We start from the raw sequence: 27680 nt of genomic DNA, 5'->3' as shown, positions 1-27680 counted from the left end.
ATCTATCGCCCTCACTCTATCTATCCATCTATCTATCTATCTATCTATCTATCTATCTATCTATCTATCTATCTATCTATCTATCTATCTATCTATCTATCTATCTATCTATCTATCTATCTATCTATCTATCTCCCTCACTCTATCTGTCTATCTGTACAACACATATTCCCCACATTTCTGTGGTGGAAAGTTCTGGAATCTGCGTGGATCCATGAATTTCCACCCACCCCGCATCCCCCAAAGTCTTCGGAGAAAAGTGGTACCTCACTTGAGTGGGTCGGCCTAGTGCCTGTTACAGGAAACGGCGCAAAACGCAACATCGTCGCACCTCAATTTAGCAGCGAAAAATTACCCTTTTTTGGAAAAAGTGCCTAGCTGTAGTTTTTAAACCCTAGCTCTGCCGGCACCTAGGGAAACCTAGCAAAACTATACATTTTTGAAAACTAGACATCCAGGAGAATCCAGAATGGGGTACCCGACTACCTCCCACCAGGTTCTGTTACCCAGAATTCCTTGCAAACCTAGAAAGTTGACAAAAAACACATATTCCCCAAATTTCTGTGGTGAAATGTACTGGAATCTGTGTGGATCCACAAATTTCCACCCACCCCGCGTTCCCCAAAGTCTTCTGAGAAAAATTATACCTCACTTGTGTGGGTTGGCCTAGTGCCTGCGACAGGAAACGGCGCAAAAATGCAATGTAGTGGCAGCCCAATTTCGCAGTGAAAAATATCCCTTTTTTGGCAAAGTGCCTAGCTGTAGTTTTTGAACCCTAGACCTGCCGGCACCTAGGGAAACCTAGCAACCCTATACATTTTTGAAGACTAAACACCCGGGGAAATCCAGGATAGGGTGACTTAACTGCCTCCCACAAGGTTCTGTTACCCAGAATCCGTTGCAATCCTAAAAAATTGACAAAAAACATATTCCCCAAATTTCTGTGGTGGAAAGTTCTGGAGTCTGAGTGGATCCACAAATTTCCACCCAACCCGCTTTCCCCAAAGTCTTCTGAGAAAAATGGTACCTCACCTGTGTGGGTCGGCTAGTGCCTGCGACAGGAAACGGCACAAAACGCAACGTGGTCGCACCTCAATTTCGCAGTGAAAAATTACCCTTTTTTGCAAAGTGCCTAGCTGTAGTTTTTTAACCCTAGCTCTGCCGTCACCTAGGGAAACGTAGCAAACCCATATATTTTTGAAAATGAGACACCCAGGGGTAACCAGGATGGGGTGACTTGACTGCCTCCCACAAGGTTCTGGTACCCAGAAACCCTTGCAAACCTTAATAACTGTCAAAAAAACACATTTTCTCTACATTTCTGTGGTGGAAAGTTCTGGAATCTGCGTGTATCCACAAATTTACTTCCACCTTGTGTACCCCAAAATCTTCCAGGAAAAATGGTACCCCACTTGTGTGGTTCGGCTTGTGCCTGCGAAAAGAAACGGTGCAAAACGCAACGTGGTCGCACCTCAATTTCACAGTGAAAAATGACCCTTTTCTGGCAAAGTGCCTAGCTGTAGTTTGTGAACCCTAGCTCTGCCGGCACCTAGGGAAACCTACCAAACCCACACATTTCTGGAAAGTAGACACACAGGGGCTTCTAGAGGTATGGCTTGCATAGATCCCCCAACATTTCCTTACCCAGAATCCCTTGCAAACCTCAATTTTATCTGAAAAAATCTATCTTTTCACACATTTTCATGTGGGAAAGTGTGGCATCACTGGGCTCACACAAATTTTCTACCACCCAGCATTCCCCCAGGTCTCCCGATAAAAATGGTGCCTCACTTGTGTGGGAGGCGCAAGTACCCGCGACAGGCAAGGGCCAAAAACATAGTTAGGCAACATCAAAATTGCCTATCTCAAAACCACCTGCTTTTACAAGGGGGGTGACCTGGGTTTTGGCCCTGTGCTCACTGGCCATCCAGGGAAATTTACCAAGCCCACACATTTCTGAAAAGAAGACAGCCGGGGGCTTCCAGTAGTGAGGTAACATTAACATTGCCGATCAAGAAATGTTTTGGTGTCAGACCTCCCAACAATGCTACTGGACACACACATGTTGTGTGTGCTCTGCGAACTAAGATCTGCCGGTCCCAAGTAAAAAATTCAACACAGAGTCCATGCTAGAGATTCCGGACTCATCAGCGGAATCTCAAGATGGCCGCCGACTCGCGAGACAGGTCGGCAGTCTAGTTGTTTATTTTCTCCACAGCTGTCAGTCCTTAGGTGAGGCGCGCGCTGTAAATCGAGAAACGGCAGTGTTTCGCAGCAGCTCCCAACCTTGTCCCTTATCCTTTCTCCCCCTTTGCATCGCGTTTTCCCTTTTAGTCTGAATTAGAAGTCGGACCTTTCCTTCCCCTTCACCCAGGTTTTTTTCCTCAATCCCAATTTCCAGTAAAAGTTCGCACCACAGTATTTCATTGAAGCGAGCGTCCAGAGAACTAAGGTACCTCGCATCCACGGATGAGTTTAGATGTTGGAGTTCGTTTGGCGTCTACAGAACTGGAGAGAGAGAGTAGACAGAAAAATAAGTAATTCCTGTGCTTTTGAGAAGTCGAGTGCATGAAATATTAAGACTGTGTCAGAGACTATGTTCTAAATAACTAAGGAACTTGCAGATACATGTAGTAAGGAGTAATTAATACTTACCAGTCAGTCTCCATAGAACCTCAGTTGGAGAAAACGAAAAGTCATGAAAGAAAAAGAAGAAGTTAGGATAGCAATAAAGTGCAACTAGTAGAACCTACGTAAACAGGAGATTTAGAAAGAAGAATTCTTATATGAGCGAGACCAAGTTCTAGAGCAGGTAAGAGCAAAAGAAGAAAAAGATAGAAAGAGAGAATAGTAGAAAACAGGAGAAGTTAGAACCTAACATATGTGTAATTGCAGGTATAAAATCTCTGGAGGTAAGGTCTTTTAAAAACTACGAAGATATACCAAAAGAATAGTAGGACTAGTCTCAGGAGAAGAGTGGTAAGAATAGACAGCATCTATAAGTAAGAATAGAGCTTAGCGAGCGTAGGAGCAGAAGTAACTATTTATTTCTTTTGGTGCATTAGGATTTCAAGGCTTTAACCTTTCAACAGAGAAAGACAAGAGAAGCAGAAGAATAGATCCTGAGCAGTCTCTTCTAGTTTATTATTTTATCCAATGTCCCCCTTACCCCTCTTAGAGTCCTTGAGGGTTAAGGATCTACAGTTGATGCCAAGTATCCTTGAGGTGAAGTCGGAAAAAAAGCAACATCCAGCTCCCGTGCAAGTCGTGGTAAGAGTTCACTTTTAGTCTCTGACATTTGGGCCCTTGGCTGTCGAGCACGGGGCCAAAAACTCAGGTGACCCCCCTTGCAAAACCAGGTGTTTGTGAAATAGGCTATTTTGATGTTGCCTCACTACGTTTTGGGCCCTTGCCTGTCGCGGGTACTTGGGCCTCCCACACAAGTGAGGCACCATTTTTATCGGGAGACCTGGGGGAACGCTGGGTGGTAGGAAATTTGTGTGAGCCTGGTGATGCCACACTTTCCATCACAATAATGTCTGAAATAAGTGATTTTTTCAGATAAAACTGAGGTTTGCAGGGGATTCTGGGTAAGGAAACTTTGGGGTATCCACGGAAGCCATACCTCCTTGAAAGCCTCCGGGTGTCTAGTTTTCAGTCATGTTTGGTAGGTTTCCCTAAATGGCCGTCGAGTACAGGGCCAAAAGCCCAGGTGACCCCCCTTGCAAACTAGGCAATTTTGATGTTGCCTCAAAATGTTTTGGACAAAATATGTAGGTGAGCAACCCAATATACCCTTGCGGGCTCGGGCAATACTTGTTATAAGAGGAAAGGCCAGCAAGGGATTTTATTCTATTTATATTTGTCAGCGTTACTAGGGCCTGTTGTAGAAATCAAGGTACCTAAAACTGTTTTTAATCAGTAGCTGTGATAAATAATTCACTTTGAAAAAAGAGTCACAAGGGATCAATACATACAGTGTTACCACACTAACACAGTAAATATAATGAATAAATGCAGGAAACCAGGGTTTTATATTGTCTGAAAATTATTATTTGTTTACAAGACAAGACATAATTTTATAAAAAGAAGAAAACATTCTTAAAAAATAGGGTACATACACAGATATTGATTAGATATTCAAGGTATAGGTTATTTCCTCCTGTGTATGTACCCTATTTAAAACCCTGGTTTCCTGCATTTATTCTTTATATTTACTGTGTTAGTGTGGTAACACTGTATGTATTGATCCCTTGTGACTCTTTTTCAAAGTGAATGATTTATCACAGCTACTGATTAAAAACAGTTTTAGGTACCTTGATTTCTACAACAGGCCCTAGTAACGCTGACAAATATAAATAGAATAAAATCCCTTGCTGGCCTTTCCTCTTATAATCAATACGTTTTGGGCCCTTGCCTGTTGTTGGTACTTGGGCCTCCCACACGAGTGAGGCCCCGTTTTTATCGGAAGGCTTCGAGGAACGTGGGGTGAGTGGAATTTTGTGGATACACGTAGATTCCAGAACTTTCCACCACAGAATTGTGAGGAAAATTTGTTTTATTTGGACAAATGTTTAGGCTTGCAAGGGATTCTGGGTAACAGAACCTCGTGAGAGCAAGCCAAATTACCCCATCCAGGATTCCCCTGGGTGTCTTGTTTGGAAAAATTTACAGGTTTGCTAGGTTTCCCTATGTGCTGACTGTGCTAGGGCCCAATATTGACAGGTAGGCATATTGCTAAAACAAAATCAGACCCTAGTCTGCTTTCTGCTGCCCTGGGGGATATCAGGGGATGGGGTTGGCCTGATATGCCCCTAAGGGCGTCAGAAACACTGTGGCTATTTGTTTGGGGGTGGGGGCATTGGGATGCTCATTCTAGCCAGCCCCCACCCCACATATAAAAAAGACAGCATAATCATTGGCGTCTAGTGGGCTTTTTGCCCCCGGGGGGGGGGGGCAGATTGGGAGCAACTGCCCCCATCTTCCCCCCAGGGGGAATAAAGGCTGTAATTGTTGCAGATGGGGGTGTGGGCGTTGGCGTGCCCGTTTTGGGCAGCCCCTACCCTAATTAAAATTTGCCCCAAAAAATTCCTGGCATCTAGTGGGCCTTTAGCCCCCCCGGGGGGGGGGCAGATTGGGGCTACTGTCCCATATGCCCCGCAGGGGGAGTAGGAAGTCTGTAATTGTAGTGGTGAGGGGTTGGGGCATGGGCAGGCACGTTTTGGGTGGCCCCTCTCTAATTAAAATTTGCCCCCAAAAAAACCTTGGCGTCTAGTGAGCTTTTGCCCCCCCCCCCCCCAGCGGGGCACATTGGGAGCTAATGCCCCCATCTGCCTCCCAGTGGGGGCTGAAAATCACCTAGATGCCAGGGAGTTTTTGGGGCAAATTTTAATTAGGTTGGGGGCTGCCCAAAATAGGCATGCCAATGCCTTCACCCTAATTAAAATTTGCCCAAAAAATCCCTGGAGTCTAGTGGGCCTTTAGCCCCCCTGGGGGGGTCAGATTGGGGGCTAATGCCACCATCTGCCCCCAAGGGGTGGCAGAAAGCCTACTAGATGCCAAGGATTTTTTTGGGCAAATTTTAATTAAAATTTGCCCAAAAGAATCCCTGTCGTCTAGTGGGCTTTTTGCCCCCCCCCCGGGTGGGCAGATTGGGGGCTACTTCCCCAACTTCCCCCCAGGGGGGGCAGGAAGGGTGTTATTTTTGTGGGGGAGGGGGTGTGGGCATGGACAAGCGTGTTTTGGGAGCCCCCACCCTAATTCAAATTTCCCCCAAAAATCCCTGGCGTGTAGTGGGCTTTTTGCCCCCGTGGGTGCATATTGGGGGCTAATGCCCCAATCTTTCCCCCAGGGGGGGGCAGAAAGTCCGCTATTCGCCAGGGAGTTTTTTTGGGCACAGGGGAGAGAAGTAAATCCTTCTGCCTGCAGCAGAGGGATTTCCTGCCCCTGTCCTCATGACGGAATGGTTCCGTCATGAACACAGAGGCACCGATGCTCATGACGGAACCCTTTCGTCATGAGCATCAAAGGGGTTAAAGAAGTACTATTGGGTCAGCATAAAAGAATGATAAGCACAAGGTTTGAGATGGTAACATACACTGGATTCTACCGATGTTTAAGAGACACAATTGTCAAGTCATGTTTGTTGTCTTCATTGTAGGTTTATAAGCCTTGTTTTTAGGGCTCAGGCCCAGATATACTCGCATTTGATGTGGTGCAACGCAACAGAATAATTTGCTATACTGCATCAATTGGTGAGAGGAGGAACATGCCGTAAGTAATAATATATATAGTACATTCCTGCTCATTTTCTCACATGGTGCAGTGTGGATGCCTAGCTCCAGCACCGACACCCTTGCCCAATGGTGCAAGGATATTTACTTTACAGTCAGGATTCAGTGGCGGCTGATACATGTAAAAAGTGGTGAGTGGGTGGAGGTGCTGCAGCGGGAGCAAGGGGTGGCAGGGGTGAGCACGGTAGGGAGGGAGCGTGGAGGGGGAAGCGCAAGTTTTAAAAAAAACGTACCTGATGCTGTTTCTGCCACCTTGCTCCTCAGTTCTCCGATGCTTCCTGGGTCCCAGCAGCCCCTGGGCCAGCATCAGAGACTCCCTGTGCAACCTGTGTGCTGCTTTCAAGCATGAGAGCAGTGAGGGGATTGGCCTGAGCGGGCTACTCTGATGCTCCGCTCAGGACAGAGAGTCTCTGCTGTTTCTCTGCTGTTCCCTTCTCCTACCTAGCCGCCAAGACCTGGAACTCCCTCCCGACCCACCTCCGCCTGACCCAAGACACCTCGCATTCAGCAAGCAGCTCAAGACCTGGCTGTTCGAGCAGTAGCGGACCCCTCCTCCCAAAGCGCCTTGAGACCCTCCGGGTGAGTAGTGCGCTATACAAATGCTATGATTGATTGATTTCACCATACCGGCTGTTCAATACAACCGGGTTGGAGAAAGCCAAGTCTGGCGAAACCTAAGTGGAGAAACCTAAGTGCGCATGTCTGTTTGGCCAGCCTGAGACGGCCGGCCAAACACACATGCGCACATATAGTGCCGGAACCAGTAATTCTCCCTCCTTCGATGGCCCCGCACCTCCCTGCACATTCGGGACGAGACAGCAGGTGAAAAATAAAATGATAGTAAAATATCATTTTATTTCTCACTTGCTGGCTCTGAGCCAGAGGGGCAATGCTCCTCTGCCATTGCGGAGGAGCTGCTGCTGCCAGGATTGTTTATGTACAGGAATGGACACCTTTCTGTGTGTGCTACAGAATGCAGCACAAGTAGAAGGTGGAAATAATGAGGAGAAAAAAATATATTTCTCCTTGTTATGCCTCACCTGGGAAAAAGTACAATTATGACAGATTCCTAGGTTTACTAGTCTTAGTAAATTTGGGAATGCAGCAAAACCTTGGGGGTAGGAACATCCACAATCCATCCATGGAACGCATTCTGCGTGCATAGTAACTCAAGTCAGTGCCATGCGTTGCCTAGCGTTACACCAGATTTACTCTGCCACACAAGGTGGCTCTGCATGGCATAGTAAACCTAACTTAAGGGCACGCATTGCCTTCCATCGCCTTGCATAGGGTGAGTTGTTGGAAAGTTTCATCACTTCGTCCATCACCTTGTTGTGTTTGCTATGTTTGTCTAAAGTGGCCAAGGGTATGCCCATAAGTGGTGATACCCCGAAACCAGTCCTAGGATGATTGTTTCCGGTGCATGTAGGACCTGATCTAGCAGTTCGGGCTGGACTGTTCCTATGAGGAGCAGGGCCAAAACTGATTTGCATATGGCTTGTTCAAAATTGGGGTGGCGTAGTGTGCAAATAACAGATTAAACCCAGATCTCTTGACTGGAGTTGATTGGTTGAAAGGTTTCAGCACTCCACCCATCATCTTATTGTGCTTGCTAGGTACAATGGTTACAGCCATCTAGAGTAAAAGGCGGTCCCCTCAGGTAAGAGAGGAGCGTCCTATGGCATACACTGGCTTCAGCAGATTGCTTGAGCCCTGAATTGGCTCCATTAGCAATCGACAGACGAGCAACTCTATGGCATGCAGTGGATACAGAATTACACAATATACTATCTCTATAAAGTTGTTTTAGGAGCAGTGATGATTAACACCCAGAGTGAATTCTGAGTCTACCCAGGAGATAAAGATGGGTAAACCACAGGCATGTACTGAGTAGAGGCAGTCGGGCCTGCTCAGTCAAAAGGTTGCTATAAGGCTGAAAGGCTCGCTAACAATCAAGACAATGAATGACTAACAAATGCAGGAGTTCACAAGTCAAAGAGGATCTAGTGTCTTGTGAGTTCGCAATGACGGATCACTTTTGGCTCCTGATGGACTCCTTAGAGCTGTGACGTAGGTGTTAGAGAAGAATGCAATGAAAGCTGATTTAGAATGTTGATTTTGCAGTTACACACAGAGGAACAATAAATAAATAAGAATAAAGACCAGTAATACGCTTCGTGTGTGGCGTAGTCATCTGAGGGTACCCTGGCTGGGGAAGACGCTACAGAGGCTGTGGCCTAATGCACAGCTAATATACATAACTTTCACCTTTTTGTTATAGAGAGATGGTACTGCAAGAGAAACTTCATTCTGTGCTTGATTGGGTTGACCCAGGATCAAACCAAGAAGTAGCCCATAACGTGCACACGTAGCAAACGTATTAGCATAGAGAATCCGCCCACTGTGGGCACTGGTTATACTCAGAATAAATACCCTGGTCCAGGTCTTAGTATCGATCCTAAAGATAAGGAATCCCTGCATTTGAAGCAGGAACATCTGTCCTCTTAAATCAGACATAGAGCTCACTGAACTTAATTTTGAATTGCAGCATCATCACTTGATCTTCAGGAATGATTCCTGATGTGGCACACCCGGCGACCGTGACTCTTGTGTTTTTTTTATTTTATTTCATGTTATACATATTGAAATGGTGAAAATTCTGCCAGAGGTAGACTTTGCATCACTTGATAGTTCTGTACCTTCCTGGTGGGTTTTGAGGATTTGATCACAGCCTGAATCTGTGAATTGCACCAAGTAGTTCACAGTAGGATATCTGTGGCTGATGGCTGGGTGTGTTCTAAACTGGTTGTGTGTGGCCAGAGGTCCGATGAGGTACTTAAATGCTAACTGAGTTATTTGATTACGCATTGCTGACGATATTGTAGGTGAGTCAATTCATAGAAGAAGGAGTGTGCGATGCTGTGGTGCCTTGATATCTATATGCTGCTTAATCTGGACTGTGTTGTGTGGATGTTATGCATTTTGTTTGCTGTTTAGCTTCAGAAACTTTGCCGGCTACTAATAGACTCTGCGAGAATCACATATGTTTGTTTCCTTAGTATAAAACCATGCTCTGCGCTTCTGGTGAGGAGGTGATCTGTCCCCCTGGGCGTAGGACTACGCTACGCTCGCGGAAAGTGCGTAGTTTACGGTATGACGCACTACGCAAATTGCAAGTAGCACAGTGCAAAAGCGCGTAGCGGAAATTTTTGCTTGCTCGCGATCCTCAACGTCAAGTTGTCGACCGCGAGCAAGCAAAATCAACATCACGGCGAGACTTTTTCCTCGTTCGCGATCAGCAACATCAAGTTGCCGATCGCGAGCGTGGAAAAAAAACCTCCCGGCGAGATTCTCAACATGGGGAGGTTAGGTTTCTCATTGCAAGTGGTCGCGTATGCTCGCGATGAGAAACTACCAGTCCGCAATAAGAAAACTGCCGCTCTAGTACAGATCTACTCGAGCGGAGGAAAACGACCGCTTGCACTGTGAAAGAAGACGATTGCACAGTGCGGACAAGCATCCGGCACTGTGCAATCAGTGCGAACAGCATTTCCCTACCACACTACGCAGTTCGCATAGCATGTGTAGTGCGAAGTGCACTTTGCGTAGCTACGCATAGCGCTACTATGCAAACTACGGTCAGGACGGGGCATGATTGGGGAGAAACAAATAATTCTATTTTATCAAATTTTATTGAGAGCGTTTAGTTTGGGTACAAAGCCCTGATGTTGGTGAGTTACACCTGGAACAGCAATCTGTACTTAAAACTGGCAGACCAGAATGTTCCTTACACAAGGCTCTCCTTTGATGCAATGTCTTTTAATATTTGCTTTCGTCTTCTTTTAACCCCAGGTGGATGTTTATGGCTTTGGATCAGACAGTAATGGAAACTATGACCACTACTATGAAAATAAAACTACTGGAAAAAGCGCTTTTCGAAAACCAGGTGAACATGATTGGGACTTTCAGACAAACGTGACAGAAAGTCTAAGATTGATCAACAAAATACAGTTCTTCTCGGGCACATGACACCTGTGATACAGGAGGACATTGTGGATTAAAGTGTTTTTGTCTTGAGAGAAAATTGACAGCTGGGATATCACAACCACCTCTGAACGAAAATGATAGTGATACAATGAAGACTTTTAGAAGGGAAAAATGCAGTCGGAGAATTATTTTATTCAACTCTGTTTCAGGAAATGATCTCAAAATGTGTGAAAAAACTTAGTGTTAAATGTTGGCTGATTCATTGAAATTAGCCACCAGGCTACAAACACGACTCCTTGAATCCCTTTCAGAAGCAATAAGACAAAACAGCAGCGGTGTTACACATAGTGTTGTGGTTTTATTTTTGCTGCTCTACATGGATGCTGTTTTCTACGTTGTCAAAAGCAAGCAAGGAGTTCATAGAATTCGAGGTGGATCTGCACAGGATTAAAATGTAAGAAGACCTGGAGTATTACAGACGATCTGTGCACAGAATATTTCCCAACACTCAAAAATAGGTGTTCCTGGAGGAATGGCAAGATTCATGTGCTGTACACAACATGCTTAATGCTAGCAAAGCCAAATAAATGTAGCAGACTGTGGTTGCAGCATTAACCATGGCAGATATTTGATGGATTACCTCGGAATAGTTTACAATAGATTTCTACGTTTTGTGTGCAGGTAACCATCGGATAGCCTTTCTCATGTTATCTCTTGATCCACAGCTTGTAGTCTTTTGTGGTCCATGGAGATGAGGGATGTACTATATATGTACAGCGCTCAAGGTGGAGGGTCCATAGTCCATAATGACTGGCACGAGGAAAAAAGATGCATGAAAAATGGAGTGAGTGTGGCAGCCTAAAAGCTGAAATTAGCTTATCAAATAAGGCTGTATTCACACAGAATTTTTGATTGACTGGACATAGTATCTTACATTTTGAATTCGCCTTTTGGGTTGCTTACCATATTTGTGCCTACTGTGGAACTAGGGCACAGGCCGGCTCACAATTCTTGTGAAGACTACTTGTGCTGCTCCCAAGATTTCATATGAAGTGTCATTAGCCTACAGTGCCTTTTTCAAATTGATTTATTTGTATTTATTGTTTTTATGTAGAGTTTGCTTCCAAACGCAAGGGGCACAGGGAGCTGCGTGAAGGGAGCACGGGTAATGGGGACTGATCAACTTTTCAGAACTACATGCGTGTTCTACTTTCTGAAGTCTTCCCACAGAGACAGTGGGGATGATTTCTGAGGAACTGAGCCTTGTGATAGCAGGCACCTCTCAATGAAGTTTATATTACCACTCGTGCAGCAAGCGATGGGTCTAGGACCAAACAAGTGCTTTCAATAGGCACTCTTCTGTGCACAGCTTTGTGTACAGTTGGGAGGGATTGGTCAACCACCTGCTTGATTAATGGCAGGTAAAGGAATTAAGGCATCACATGTTCAAGTCATCCTAGATGGAATATGAGGTGTCGCCGGGTACGCTTAAGGTTCTTAAGAGCGTTCCCAACTTCTGTTCAGGAGGTCATCATAAACTCTACAGTAGTAGTCGATACATGAGGGGGGTCACTTTAAGGACAAGGCTGCTTCGACGGCGGGTGTCTGTAGCATGAGTATTTGACAGAAGCCGCAAACACAAGCTTGTTCTGATTATTTTTTTAAAACATTAATATTTTCAACCCAAGCACGAACAGGAAACTTGCTCATAGCCCAAAGCTGTGAGAAATAAATTGGAATATTCTTGTGTATAAAGCAAACAGTTGAGGACGTTGTACTGTCAGTGAACATTGAAATAAGTGATATGTTCCATTTCTCCCAATTCAGTTTCTGATTTACGCCAGGTTAGATAAACAGAAGCTTATCACTTGCCTCTGATGGTGAACAAGTAAACTTCTTTGTTGTCTTGGTTCTTTTAAGATTGTTAAGCACATTATCATTTTAATTTCTCATGTGTGAATCAGATGACTTTGCCATTCCATTCTTTACCAAATATTAGTTGTGTAATCACAGTGTGAAGGTGTGTGAGGCCTCAAATCTATACATAAATTACACATTCTACCAATTGTGTTTTTGTGATTTGGATACATTGTTGTTTAAATTGGTCCTGCTGTGCAAATTCATTTGCAATTTGCAGTTGAAATGTGTGTTGCATTACATTGTCTCTTCTAAGTGTTAGGTTATGAATTGTTTCTGAGGTCAGAGTGCCATTTCGATAACACTACAAAAATGTGAACTAGATTTGCAAAGCACAGTTTGTTCCACCTGCTTCCTCCTACTTATAAAACCCAAAGAAGTGGGCATTATTTCAGCCTTAAAAACGTCCCATTTGCAAGGCGCCTTTGTTCTTGTCAATCGATTACAAATATAGTTACGAAGATTACTGAATTGTTCCCTTACAATAGAGCGATTATTCTGAGTAAACAACTTCCCTGCTTGATTCACAAACAAAAGCTGACATTTGCCATTATAGAATATCTCCTACGATTAGGCCAAATTTCTAACTTTTATGGCATTTGCACAGGCGCTCCGGAGTACTCAATGAAGTGTACAATATTCATAGTAATATTAATATAATATAATGAATATTATATTAACCCCTTTGACGCTTATGACGAGCTCAGCTCGTCATGAGGCACAGTGGAGCTGTGCTCAAACGAGCCGAGCACGTCATAACTGCTGCGGAACGCCAATGCGAGGCTGATTCCCCTCCTGTGCAGGCTTTTCATGGGAGTGGGCGGAGTCGTGACAAGCTCGGCTAGTCATGAGCACAGCTCCACTGTGCAGCATGATGAGCTGAGCTCGTCACGAGCACAGCGTACATTTGAGATACTAGAATGGTGTGGACCTTACTAAACAATGCATTTTTGTGTTTTCATTGTGGAAATAAAACAAGCTGTGTTACAAATTTTCATAAACAAAGTCGGGTTTGGACATGACGCCTAACCCATGGAGCACTATGCCTAAAGCCCACTTAAAAAGTGGTCACCAGTGCCCAGATCAGGATTTGATGCTTTTGTTAGTTGTTACAGATAAGTAACTTTCTCCATCTCAGCCTGGCCTTTAGTTAATGTAGAGCAAGCCCCCTACATATAAGCAGATACTCCCATTTCTCCAAACAGACTGGGTAGAATTGTGCTGCTGATCTGCGTTATGGTATTGTACAGCCTCCATTAGGTGTTATCAAGTTAAGATTAAAACCATAGTGGCCTTTCCAGTCAATACGTTCCTTTGAGAGTAAGGATTTAGGCATTTTTTATTTTATTTAAAATGCTGTTTCTTTTGGTGCATTTCCATGTGTTTTCAAAGACTATTTTGTTCAGTTGTTTACACGTGCCTTTATGTATTTGTGAACAAAATGTATAGAATTTATAACCAGAAAAACTTTAATCTATATGCTAAAATACAAAACAATGGAAATCAATTTGCAGCATTATGTTTTGTGCACACCTACTATTTTAATAAAGAGCTACTTATATTGAATTGAGACATCAACGCATGCAATGCGGACTGTTTTGGCTTCTAACTTTGGAGGGGAATTTTGGTGGCCCACACTAGTGATGTGAAGTTATAACCTGGGGTCAAGTTTGACAGGTTATGAGATTTAGGTTTTGGGATTACCCCTGTTTCCTTGTAGTTACTATACTCATTTTTATGTTGTCAGTCTCCAGTTCTCTCAAATCAGTCTCCAGATATTTATTACGGTTATCTTGATCATTAGATTCTACATACCAAAGTACCCAGTATCTTACATAATTACACAATTATAGGGATCATTTGCACTTGATTTAAGTGAGCGATTATCTTTTTCTCTTTCTGGAATAAAGTGTTTGGCTCAAATTAAAACTGAGGATTTATTAGCGTACCAATCGAAATTTGCTGAATTTGTTATTCTTTCGTGATGGAGTTAAAAACGATCAACCAGATTTACCAAAGGTTTTTGTCTGGTTTTCTATAGTCTTAACAAGGAAATACAGCCGTAAGACTGTCTTAAGACCAGAAGACCCCTAAAAACCATGACTATCTTTCCTAGCTAGAGAAAGTCTTGCACACTGTTCGCCCAATATTCGGAGTTAAATTTCTTGGTTGAAGCTTTTGCCCCAGTGTTCTCTGTAGCTGACCTCAGATGGCACTGAGGCAAGGCAGAGGAATGAACATGAGTTATTAAAGGCCATAAAGGGAAGGAAAGGAGAAGAAACATAAACAGGCAGTCAGATAAACCCACATGAAGGAGATTTTAGGTGGCAGCCTTAGGGAGCCTACAGGAGAGGGTGCCAGATTGCAGTGATAGGCCTCAAATCTGGAGTTAGTGCTGCAAAAAGGGAGAGAAAAAAGGAAAAAGCCTTCAAAAATGTTTATGCCAGAGCGGCATTCCAGGACTGAAAATACTTAGAATGAAGTTCTGAAAATTAATTAGTGAGGCGGAAGATTGTATTTCACGATTTCCTTATTTTCACTTTTTCCACCTGTTGTGACCCCTGTTTCCAACCAGGACTGCTGATCTTTCCGTTTTCTTCAAGGGGAAGTAGTAAATTCAAAATATCAATTTTCATACTTCTTTTATTGGCTATCTCCCCTCAAGGTGGTGCACAATAAATTCCCAAATATTTTCCTGAAAAAAAAGAAATATATATATATATATAAAAACAAAAGTATGTCTGTTTGTCCTTTATGCATTACTACACCATTCATCCGATCGTCATAAAACTTTGGGAAGTTGTTGAGTACACTCCCGCAAAGGTTTCTGACAAAAAAAAAAAAAAATGTGTTAAAAGTTGTTGAGTACACTCCAGCAAAGGTTTCTGGCAAACAAAAAAATGTAATTGTTAAATATCGGCCCGGCCCCCCAGGGCCCTCATAGACTTTGCAATACTGAACTTTTACAGTTTATGGTGTGACTCGCTTTTGCAATGACCATCAACAAAGCACAAGGACAATCGCTGCAAGTGTGTGGACTAGATTTGAAGAATCCGTGCTTCTCACATGGACAACTGTATGCGGCCAGCTAACGCGTCCGAAAACCTTCTGATTTATTTGTGTACGCACCAGACGGAAAAACAAAAAATACAGTGTATCCACAAGCACTCGAATAAATAAACAGAATTAAAACAACAGTTTAAAATGTTTTCCATATTAAAATGAATACGTTTCAATAAAAATTATGCAATGTAAATTCAATGTTATCATAACACGTTTCCTTAAATTTCCTTTCTTCTGAAAACGCGGGATGGGTAAGCTAGTTGTGTTATAAATGCCACAAAGCTATTGCTGTAAGCAGTTTTGATCAAGGTGCTGAGGGACAAAATATGAAATCAACAATCACTCGTTATTGTAATGTATGCAGTAAGCTTATTTCTTAATTTTTCTTTGTGTTAAACTTACATTGCAGAATCGAAGGGTGTATTTTCGCAAGGTTTTCACTGTTGCACTGTACTATGTATGTCGCAGTTTTAATTACAGAGGATTCATAATTTTGGAAGGAGATTTCTATTTTATTTTGTATTTATGGTGATCGACATCTGTGGTAACAAAGAGATTATTTCCTTAAAAAAATAAATGTATCTACTAAAAAGTTATATGCGTTGGTGTTTGATTTATGTTTTTTCTGACATGCAAGACAGTTTTCGTTCAAGATGTGGCTATGTAACTAGGAATTGATAGATTCAGAGTATGCAAAGATTTTATTACTTCAGTGTATTCTTAATCAGCTCCCATTTATTGGTCTACCTATACGGTCCGATTCAAACAAAAGTAGTAGATTTGAACCTGCGAGCACATGCAGATTTACAATTTCTTGGCATTAACAAACATTCCCACATGTTTTCTTGAAAAATGTCAAGGCACAGGTGTACTTCTGGGAGTATTATTGACTAATCAGCTAATCAACTGGAGCCTGCCAGCACTTGGATACCGTCATGGGTGACAATAGCGTTCTACAAATCTACTGGTTGATTGATTGACTATTTCCAAGGGTTTCTATTTCCCATGTACAAAGCTTTTCCTAGTGGAGATGTCTGCCCAGGGGGACTGCAGCCCTGTGTGCAAATGCACACATATTTCTTTTTTCCGCAAAGCAAACATTTTTCTCTGTAGAGAAAGGCCATCCCCAACATATGTGGTGGTGATCCTCTTCCAAAAGGGCCCTTGAGGTGGGGAAAAAGTAAAGACACCTGGAGGAAGAAATAGTGGCACTCCTTCAACGAAAGAAGCTTGACAAGGAGCTGAAGGAATTCAGAATCCCGGCGAAACCCTCCACTAACGCAGAGGAAGAGGAGGATACCTTTGAAGCTCCGGCAACCCCGAAACCTCACGAAGAGGAGGTTGAAGAAGAACACGATGCTCTAGAAGAGGAGAAAGCCTCGGGACGTTTGAGTAAGAATGGAACAACCTTGTCACAGACAAGCCTAGAAGAAGAGGTCTGTAGCTACCCCTTGAAGGCTTTGCCACCAAACCACATAGTCTTCTACAGCAGCCTCATCAAGAGGGCAGCTGATAACTTCAAAGAGGAGAAAGGAGACTTTTACATCCGCCTAGAAACATTAGCACCATCCGCCAAGGGGAAATAATACCTTCAAACGCTGCCAAGCATTCTGGAAAGAGGCAAGGATGCTTTCAAGAAGCCTGCCTCAGGGTAACCCCAAGGGTTAAGAAAAAATACAAACCCTCCACATAGGACCCTAAATACACCCAAGTGACACAGTTGCTGACTCCATCATTGTCAACACAGCAAGACGGAGGAGCAACACTCACTGATCCACTGGCCCGCCTCCAGAGAGAGAAAGTAAAATAATTGATATGGTGGGGATAAAGATAGAAAATAAGGCAGCAATGCAATGGCGCATTGCAAACTCTAATGGTCTCCTCAATAGTTATGGTCACTAACAATGGGACGACATCGAAGAAGTGATGAACCAGCTCCCTGAAGAAGATAAGAAAAGAGCAAAAAACAGAGGAAAGAAATATAGCGAACACCTGCCTGAAATCAGCTTTAGACAAAGTTGATACAGCCACCAGGCAAATGTGCATAGGTAAAACATTGAGAAGACACACCTGACTCAGAATTTCAGGCTTTCAGCAAAAATTCCAAACCTCCATAATTAACAAACCCTTCACAGGAGACGCCTTGTTCAGTAGTGAGGTAGATGAATCCCTAGAACAAAGGAAGGAGGACAGTAAGACTGCTAGGTACATGGGAGCCCAGCAACAGAAAGGCACCTTCAAAAGAGGAGGTTCTAACCTCAGAAGACCCATGGGAAGGGGGTCTTCTCAACAGGCCAACAACTACTTCAAACCCAGGGTAGCAGACCGCAATCAAACCAGCATTCCAAATACCAAGCCGGGCAGAAGCAACCAAGGCAGTCCTGTTGTGGCAGAGGAAGAGCCAGAGGACAACCCTCAAGAGGGGAGGAGCGAACTCAAAGTGACTTGCCCACAAGAGAAAAACCCCACACAACACCAGTGGGAGGCAGAATAGCACATGACCTACTTCAATCGGAAAACATCACCACAGACAGTTGGATTTTAAATGTGGTACGCCACTGCTATTGTATAGAACTAACAACCAAACCCCCCCCCCCCCAATCCACCAAGGAAGAAGAGTTTGAGAAGGACGGAATTCTTACAATTAAGACAGGAAATAAAGGAACTCTTACAAAAACATGCATTAGAGAGGGTACCAAAGAACACAGCAAAGGAAACTACTCACTTTACTTCTAGATTCATAAACAAATTCATTTGCACACAGCATTTCAAGATACTACAGGAAGTAATAGCACAGCTACAAAAAGGAAATTTCATGGCAACAATAGACCTAAAGGACACCTACCTGCACATCCTCATGAACCAAGCACACAACAGATACCTCAGGTTCACCCATGAGAACACAAAGAGTCTTCACAAAGTGCCTAGAAGCAGTTGCAGATTCCTTAAGAAGGAGAGGTATCCACATGTATCAATACCTAGCCGACTGGCTGGTGAAGGCAAATTCAAAGCAAAGATATTACACACACATTCATCAGGTGATTACAACACTGCAAGAATAGGGTTTTTTAATAAACCACAAAAAGTCATCATCAACAAAACCGGAGCTAAAAAAATCCTTACTGGGAGCAAGAATAAACTCCAGGGTTGCACTAGCATACAGACCCAAAGGATAATACAAGATATGAAACAGCAAACTCGCCTCTACCAGAAGGGTCAGTCTCTGATAGCCAGGACAGTCATGAAACTAATGGGCATGACAGCATCATGCATTCCCCTCATCACCCATGCATGTCTCCACATGCACCCTTTACAGGAGTGGCAATACAACAGTTGGCTGAATGGCAACAACAAGACATCTTTAACGATATTATAAAATTCCAAGGGTATGGAATCTTCCCCCGCTGCCTTGCCTGATGGTAAAGCACTAATCACCAATTCTATCTCCTCCGTTGAGATGTCCTCATCCAGAGAATTGGATGTCTCTCCCCCCATGCTTATCAGGAAGCTATTCTGGTTATAATTAGGAATGTCTTCCTGATTTGGTTGGATCGTTGGGGTGTACAACGATTGATAATAAAGAGCACATTGTTCCAATATCTGTTGCGGGTGTTCATACAATATATCAGTAGGCCCCTTAATAGGTTTTATATGAGCCTTAGCCCTATCATCTGCTACCTTAAAAGTGAGGATCTTGCCTATTTTCTTCCCGTATTCATATTGTGACAAACAATATTTACTAAATCTTGCCATAATTTTCTCCCTAAATGTCTTCTTCAAGGCTGATCTAGGATCAATTAAAGCAAGCCCCAGCTGCTCTATATCATCAGTGCCTCTCAAAGCCGCCTCTGCATGTTGATCTTCTACTACACGTATCGTTAGAGTTGTATTTTTAATTGCATTTCTTTGATGTCTGATTTGCCGCCAAATATATTGTTGGGTAAAGTCTCTAATGACTGCCTTGCATGTGTCCCAGACCACTATAGGAGAAGGTGACCCTATATTTTCCTTAAAAATACTTTAAGTTGATCCCTAATCCTGTCTATATACTCCTTATCTGATAATAGATACGTAGGAAACGAGAAGTATCTAGGCACCTTATTATCGTCATAGGATTGTGGTCAGAGGTAACTTTCGGACAGATTTGCATATCAGCCGAACATAGGATTTGTTCCGATTTCCAAGCCATATCTATTCAGGAGTATGATTTGCGTGGGGCAGAATAGTACGTATGGCCCGGTGTATTTGGGTATAATGTTCCCCGCACATCCATAATAGCTGGAGCCGACCCAATTCCCTGATTGCAACCTGTGTCCTTCGCATCCTGTGAAATGTGCCTTGTCTTGCTGTGTCCATCCCATTATCTATAATACAGTTAAAATCACCCATGACCACCCGTTCCCCTTCCCAATTCAGCATTTCAGTGTTTATTACGTCAATAATAGTAGGTTTGTCTATGTTAGGACCATACTGTGAGCAAAATACATATTTCTTCCCCTTTATTATCATCTGTGCTATAGCCCATCTCCCACTTTTATCAGACATTGTCTTAGAGACCGCCCCCATAAACCATTTATGCTTCAATATGGCGACCCCCTGTATAGAGGCACTTTGTACTGAACACACTACTATTTCAAATTCTAATTGTTTTAACAATTCCCGATCCTTATAAGAGAGATGCTTCTCCGTTAGCATGATCATCTGAGGATTATACATTTCTAACTCTTCTGCTACTAATTGTTACCTAATCTTGCCATTCAGACCAGCCACATTCTATGCTAAACATTTAATCCAATCCATCTCAATAATAATACCCAGCCACCTTTAATTTCTAACTTCATTATCTTAATACAGCTTTCATCAATCTTATTATCACTTTTGTTCATTGATACCCTCATGTTGACCTTTTCCTTTTTTTGCCCCCACCCATTACTAGCCACGTCCCCTGTCTCCCAGGAAACGTACCAACCCCCTGCATCTAGAAGGAGGAAGCATCTCCTTTCCCGCAGCTGCCGCTGAATTGATAGCTAGCTGGAACCCAAACTCCACGGCAGCTCCGGAGGCATACCCACCCCTCATCTATTTTCAAAAATAGAGATTTGAAAGAAACAGTAAAAAAAAAGTATTTTGACATACCTACAAAACAAAGCTAACATACACCAAAATAAGACCAATGAAGAGGGAAAACCACCCGACCACCTTTCCCTTTCCCGCTTTTTCCCCTCAACATAAGATCAGGCCCAGAGCGTCAAGCTTTATGCTGTCCCCCCTTTCTGCCATCTATGGAGTGCTTCCTTCGCTTCTAATTCAGAGAAGAAAAAATATGATTGCCCCCCCCCCCCGCACAGCCTTCAGGCATGCCGGTTCTTGCAAAAATGCTTGCGCTCGAGTAGCTTTTGATGGATCAATCAACTGTCTGAGCTGCCATCGCCTATCCATTGCTGCTTTACAGAAGTTCGAACGAAAAAAAATAGAAAAACTTTCAACAGCAACTGGTGATCTAGGACCAATCTTCAAAGAAACAGCTAGTTGCAGCAGAACATTTCCAAAATAAATCAGGAAGGGCAGAGGGTAGCGAGTATCTTGTCTGCGTTGCACCAATAGCAGTCTATGGGCCCTTTCTATCTGGCAGTCCAAGTCCCCAAGATCCAGGAAAACCTTCTGTAATATCTGTACTAAGAAGGCTCTGGTGTCCGACCCTTCTTGCCCTACCAGAATTCCAAACATTTTTAAGTTATGGGTCCTCTGGCAATTCTCTAAGTCTTCAATTTTAAGTTGCATTGCCGCTAACTGGTCGTCGTGCTGCTGAACTGTGCTAGTTACTTTAGAAGTAGCTTCTTCCGTGCTGGCTAATCTTTGCTGTAGCTCCGTTATCTCATTTGTCGGAGTCCCAACTTTTGATGTTACTACTTTCGTGATTATGTGCCCTCACTTGGGCAAAGAGTTCTCGTGTTTCCTCTCTTTGGTCTTTAAGGGTTTGAAGAATAAATGATAGCATCGGAGCTTCGCCTCCTTGATCCGCTTTGCCTTGAAAGTCTCCTTCTATGCATGGCATATGAGATGTTTGAAGAGACCCAGCTACCGGGAACCCCTCGTAGTGCCCCGAAGATAATTTTTCCTCAGGCATCACTCTTGGAGCTACCTCCAAACCAGATTCTGTGTTGTCTACCCCGGCTACTAACAACCCGAGAGCCCCACAGACATCATCCGTTAAGCCGACATCCGACAACTTGGATATATAACCCACCGTCGTATGGGACTGTCCACTGATACATTTTTAGATTGCGTCAGCCTCCCATTGCCTGACGCCTGGCCAGGCCCACTATGGACCTTTTTAACGTCCTTCATTGTTTTAGGTTTGAAGTTTTTCTTCCTGACACCCGCTGGGTGCAGGTTTTGCTTTTCCCTTGTACCGATTGGGTTTTGCCGTCCCACTTGCGATACTGAGGGGCTTTGACCCTTTTTTTGTTCCTGATCCATGGCCAGTCTCCCAGAATTAGAAAATTAGATATTATGAATACTCAGCATTGAGTCACCGGTAGGGGTAGTACTTTCCTCAGAGATAATGAGAGGGTTGTGCTCAGTTAACACATCGTTCTGTTCTGAGGTCCTGCAGCCTGTACTATTGACATTGCCCCCTGCTAGTCTCGGTTCTGCTGCACTATCTGCAAGAAAAAGAGGCTGAGATACTAGGAGCCAGATGTAGGTAGGCTATTACTGGTCGGTAATGGCCGAAATCGTCTGTTACCGACCGGTAATAGACTTTTCCTATGTAGGGGGCACATTTACTGATTCGGTAAATAACGAATCGGTATTTACCAATTCGGTATTTACTGAATCATCATTTACCGATTCGGTATTTACAGAATCGGTAAATGAAATGTAGGAAGCACTTCAAACAGTGCTTCTGGGCTTAAATGATTCATTATTTATCACCAACTATTAGTTGGTGGTAAATAACAAATTCCTATGTAGATGCAAATATGTGCATTTACACCTGTGCCATGTGACAGAAATACATGTATGTGTGTCACATGTGCACACCATCACTAATCAGGGGTGCAACAGGGTGTCAAAGTGACACCATGCCACCCTTGACTTTTTACCTATTTTACCGAATCGGTATTTACTGATTCGGGAATTGACATTCAATCCTATCGGCCTCCAGGCCCATAGGAATGAATGGCAATTACTGAATCGGTAAATACCGATTCAGTAATTACCGTATCTTAACGATTCAGTAATTTTTACCAAATTTTTATCTACATAGCAATTATCGATTTGAAAATACTGAATCGGTAGAATTCTGTATTTTCGAATCAGTAATTTACAATTACCTACACCTTGCCCTAGATCTGTTAATGTAGCAATGGGTGTCAGCATTTCCTTCAAGTCCATCCCTCCTGGCATAACATCTGAAGATACCGCCTCATTCTTCCAGCGTCAGATTCAGCAAACATTGCAAATTGATCCACATTATTGAAAGTAGTGTCCAGACTTTCCTTGTGGCTCTCAGAGCTATCAGAAACCTCCCTCACAGTGGCCTCACAGATCCTGACCGAATTTCCACTACTATCAAATCTGTCTGTTTCCATGACCTGAGGATGAGACTGATGAGGCTCCTGCAAGTTGTTTGCTTTACTAGAGTCAGGAGAAACAAGTTCTGCATCACTTTGCAGCTCACAAATAGCATGAATAACCATATTTGCGAACTTGTTGCCAGTACTTGTTTCAGTAGCAGCTTCTCAAGAAAATAGCTCCTCTGACTTCTTTGACTGTAGGAAGCATAATACCAGCTTCCCAAACTTCCCGAGCCCTGTAGTATTGCTAGAGGAATCCACCCTCTGAATCACGGCACCTTCCGGAACCAAACTGCCCCCTGGAGTCACTACTGAACTCACCGGCAGACGATTTACTGCCAGAGTGCAACTAGCTGTAGATTTCAGCAGAGCCATAATCCGGGGTGCTTCACAGTTCAGGTACGGCTGTGACCACCGGATAGAGCTGGTACAGAGGCTCGATGGAAAACGCCGAGCCACCAAACTCACAGCCACATACGTGGCCGGCAACCTGCATTCAGCACGAAAAATCCTCCAACCTGGAATTCTGTAAGTTAGTTCACTGTTGACCGCTTAGTTGACCATTAGCGATTAATGACTAGAGAATAAAGTAATTTTGTGTAAAGTTTTTAGTCCTCCATCCTCATAACGTGCTCATTGCGTACTTGTAGTGCTTGGGAAGACACTGAATCAATAGCCCCGAGATGGCCTCCATGTGCTGGTTCTCAGAGACTGCGTCGACCCACCATCTTGCCTCCTGCGCCCTAATAGAGGATTGTCTTGAGCACAGAGAATCCAGAACAATGCATTAGCTCATCAGTAAAGCCTTAGGAAGTAGTGTGTTTTTATCTACACATCAATGGTAAAATGAATGCAGCTGTTTATTTAGCCAGCGGCTTATCCTTAGGTAAAACATGTTTAGGTATGCCAGTCAATACAGTTGGTAAGGATCTGTTTATATATCACAGTTACAGGCACTTCTCTCTGGAAGAAGATCTCTCCGCAATCAGTCTACATTCTTTGCCCCTACGTTTGGCTCAATAAATCTCTTTTGTCTGGTTAATTGACTGAGTGTTAATTTATAATATATATATATATATATATATATATATATATAGATATATATATATCTATATATATATATATATATATATATATATTTTCACTGAAAAAACCATAGGTTATAGACCATATATAGTTAGGAATTAGCATTTACAAAACCTTGAAAATTCACTGAAAAAACCATAGGTTATAGACCATATATAGTTAGGAATTCGCATTTACAAAACCTTATTTTACTCACACAAAACCATTGAAATTCCATATATAGTTAGTTGCACTAACTATATATCGCGCACCCGCAATCCACTGCTGATGATGTCACATATTACATCATTCATGACATGGTCAGTGACATCACTGATGACATCACTGATGACATCTCAAATGACATCACTGATGACATCACTGATGACAACATCCAGTGACTGTATGTTTCTGTAAAGTTAAAATATGTCTTACATATTGAAGAATGAGTGGATGTATAAGTGTCTGGATGAAGGATTTAGTAGGTGCATGACTGACTGTATGAGTGAGTGATTAAATGTGTCTCACTGAGTGCATGGGTTAGTGACTAAACTGTCTTAATTTGTGCATCATTATGTCTGTTGTTCTGTAAACTATTGCATGTGTTGATAAGTAGCTATATGAGTAACTATATGGGTTATTGATTGTTTGCCCAAGTATTTGTATGGGAGACTGAGTGTGTGTGTGGGTGGCTGGGAGGTGTATGACTCTGTGCATAGATGTGTGAGCAGTTGATTCACTAGATGTATGGTGTCAAAAGTGCATGTGGAAACAGCTGTATGGGCGGTTGACTGTGTGCATGAGTGTATTGGTGAGTGAATGGATATCTCAGTGCTACATGTCAAAGTAAGTACATATGTAAAACACAGTACATGTGAGAGTTGACATATATAAATAACTGTGCATAAGAGCCAGTGAATGTGTGAGTGGCTGTATGGATCATTGTGAACTTGTATCAGGGATTGTATAAGAGAGTAAATATGTGTTAGTATATGTTTGAATAAGTAAAGTTTGTATAACTGTATAGTTGAGGAAATGGAGGTGTGATTGATTCTTTGCATGACTAGGTGTGTGAGTAACTCCATGGATGAGTGACAGTCTGTGAGTGTCTGTTTACACTGATTGTATCTAAGGTTATATTAGAGTCTGAAGAGGTTCATCGTATTATCACATGAATGATATCATCAGTGATGTGATCAGTAATGTCAAATGAGATGTCATCAGTGATGTCATTTGAGATGTCATCAGTGATGTCATTTGAGATGTCATCAGTGATGTCATCAGTGATGTCACTGACCATGTCATGAATGATGTAATATGTGACATCATCAGCAGTGGATTGCGGGTGCGCGATATATAGTTAGTGCAACTAACTATATATGGAATTTCAATGGTTTTGTGTGAGTAAAATAAGGTTTTGTAAATGCGAATTCCTAACTATATATGGCCTATAACCTATGGTTTTTTCAGTGAATTTTCAAGGTTTTGTAAATGCTAATTCCTAACTATATATGGTCTATAACCTATGGTTTTTTCAGTGAATTTTCAAGGTTTTGTAAATGCTAATTCCTAACTATATATGGTCTATAGCCTACGTTTTTTTCAGTGAATATATATATATACATACATATATAAACACTTTTAGGAAATTTCATTCACTTAACACTTGACTTTGCCAATGTCTGAATGTAATGTGTAATATTGTGGCGCTATCGTACAACATTCTGTGCCCACTGGGGCTTTATCTCTTTTGCCAAGTGCCTTGTACATTTGGGGAGTGAGTATTACTTGTGAACAATTAATCTGTATGAATCTACGGCAGAATTGTAGTGGGTTCAGGTTCACGATATAATTAACTTGTATTTATACAGTTATTTAAAACAACGTCAGTGGTTTTTAAAGTGTAAATATATATTTATATTTTATATATTAAGCCACATGTACTTCAATCAAAGTATGTATATAATATTGGCATACATTTGATAGCACTTGGAAATGTAGTAGTATTTTTTCTATGTTGCTGAATTTTTTGTAATGATTTGCGCGCGCACTTGCACTTTAAATGTATGGCATTGGCTGTGAGCAACTGGCCATGTGATCAAGCTGTAAAGGCGAAACGCGTTATGGCAGCGGCAGGCTTGCTGAAATAAACACGAAGGTTTAAGCACTGAAAATTTGGGTCCGTTCTTTCGTCAGCGCTGGAGTGTTGGGCTAGGGCGGATGCCTTGGCAGTGACGAATTCTCGTTCATTTGTGTTACCGTAGAGGCTTCCACGGTACGAACGGAACCCCTCCTTGTTGGTTTGGGCTACGCGGCAGGAAGCAGTTCCTTGACTGGTCACCCGGAAGAGGTCTTACGAACTCCGGGAGGAGTAAGCCGCAGTGCCCCCGGACGCCGGAAATTATCGGACTGCTTTACAGCTGACGCCTTGAGGAAGGAAGAAAGCACCGGACGGTGTTTTTTACGGTGAATCAGCGAAAGCGGTCTGGCAAGGGACGTTCCGGTAAGGAGTGTGCAGGTGTTACGGTGCTCGCTCACTTGATTAGCACCGAACACTTAACCTTTGTGGAGCGATTCAAGCTCACAGCCTTAGTGCCGTAATGTCCGCAAATAAGTTGCGTGAGCGTGAGGAGGCGGCAGAAGCTATGTTTGTAGATTCCCCGGCTGGGGGGTCTGGCCAAGTCCCGCAGGCAACGCAAGCGAACACAGGGAATCCCACCATTCGTGACTTGTTCAAGAAGTTGGAGAAGTTAATGAGATCGGAACAATCGAAGTGGTGGGAGCATAGGTCTCTTTCGAGGTACTTGCAAGTTAACAGAGTGCCGAGGGGGCTGAGAATAACACTAGCCCCCAGTTACGAGAACCCTGACCCGTTAATGCTTAAGGAATGGGCTGAAGCCAACTTAGAGTCATCAGCGAAGTTATTGAGAATCTTGGTGAAATATGCCTCAAGTGATCGGGATAAATTGCAGGTTGAAATTGATAAACTGGAGGAGGAAATAACTGGACTGGGAGAAAATGACCAAGCCAAGAAATTGCGTGAAGAAATGCTGGTCCGTCTAAATAAGGAAGAGGATATTATAAAAAAGAGGAAGGCCTACAAATTTGAGAGAGATCGATTGGATTATGCGAATGGCCAAATCTTCACCTTTGCCAGGCGGTTCGATGGAGTAAAAGCAAGAGTCAGGGGGGCACAGGGTGGGGTGCCTGCCGCCCGTGACAACTCCATTTCCAGTTCGGAATTGAGCTCCAACATGGAGAGTGAACCAGAAAACGAAGGAAGAGCGGACCAAGCATTGGGGTTTACCAGGCTTACTGTGGCGGAAGAGGTAGATTGTTTGTGCCTGGACCGCAAAGACACTTTGCGGTCGAGAACAAAACGAACACCAGGCGCAACTACCGGAGGAGCCAACGCCGCAAAAAATGCAGGAGCCGCAAAAACACAAGCAAAGGGACCCCCGAGGGGCAGATGGAACCGCTCCCAACAACGCAATCAGGCACAATCGAAAGCACCAGCTCAGTGATTAACCTCACAACAATAAAATTGACGAAGCAGGAGGAAGCAGTTCTTGCTTTGGGACTGTCATATTGTCCGCCAAACAACTTCAATTATGCAGATGCTCGTATGGATACCTACAGATTTATCCGAAAGCTTAAATTAAGCAAATTTCATTGTCTTCAATCCAAAAAACAAAATCCTGTGGAAATGAATAGCCCGACTTTGCTTACTGTGGAAGACCAAGAGGATGTGAACACAATTTGGTCTCTACAAAAT

At 43.1% G+C, this 27680-nt stretch overlaps 1 protein-coding gene across 2 annotated transcripts in view; it reads left to right on the top strand.

Moving 5' to 3' along the window:
* Nucleotides 1-15856, top strand: part of LOC147724706 (CMP-N-acetylneuraminate-beta-galactosamide-alpha-2,3-sialyltransferase 1-like) — a 366638-nt gene extending 350782 nt beyond the window's left edge. For both annotated transcript variants that reach the window (XM_086966249.1, XM_086966250.1), the window contains exon 8: nucleotides 10146-15856. In XM_086966249.1, coding sequence (XP_086822375.1) covers nucleotides 10146-10322 — 177 coding nt within the window. In that variant the 3' untranslated portion in view covers nucleotides 10323-15856. The remainder of the gene's footprint in view (nucleotides 1-10145) is intronic.
* Nucleotides 15857-27680: the final 11824 nt, after the last annotated feature.

Source organism: Lissotriton vulgaris, chromosome 4_1 (genome assembly GCF_964263255.1).
Source record: "Lissotriton vulgaris chromosome 4_1, aLisVul1.2, whole genome shotgun sequence".
NCBI classification, from domain to species: Eukaryota; Metazoa; Chordata; class Amphibia; order Caudata; family Salamandridae; genus Lissotriton; species Lissotriton vulgaris.
The sequence above is the reverse complement of the archived record's forward strand: the minus strand, read 5'-3'. Positions and strand labels throughout refer to the sequence as shown.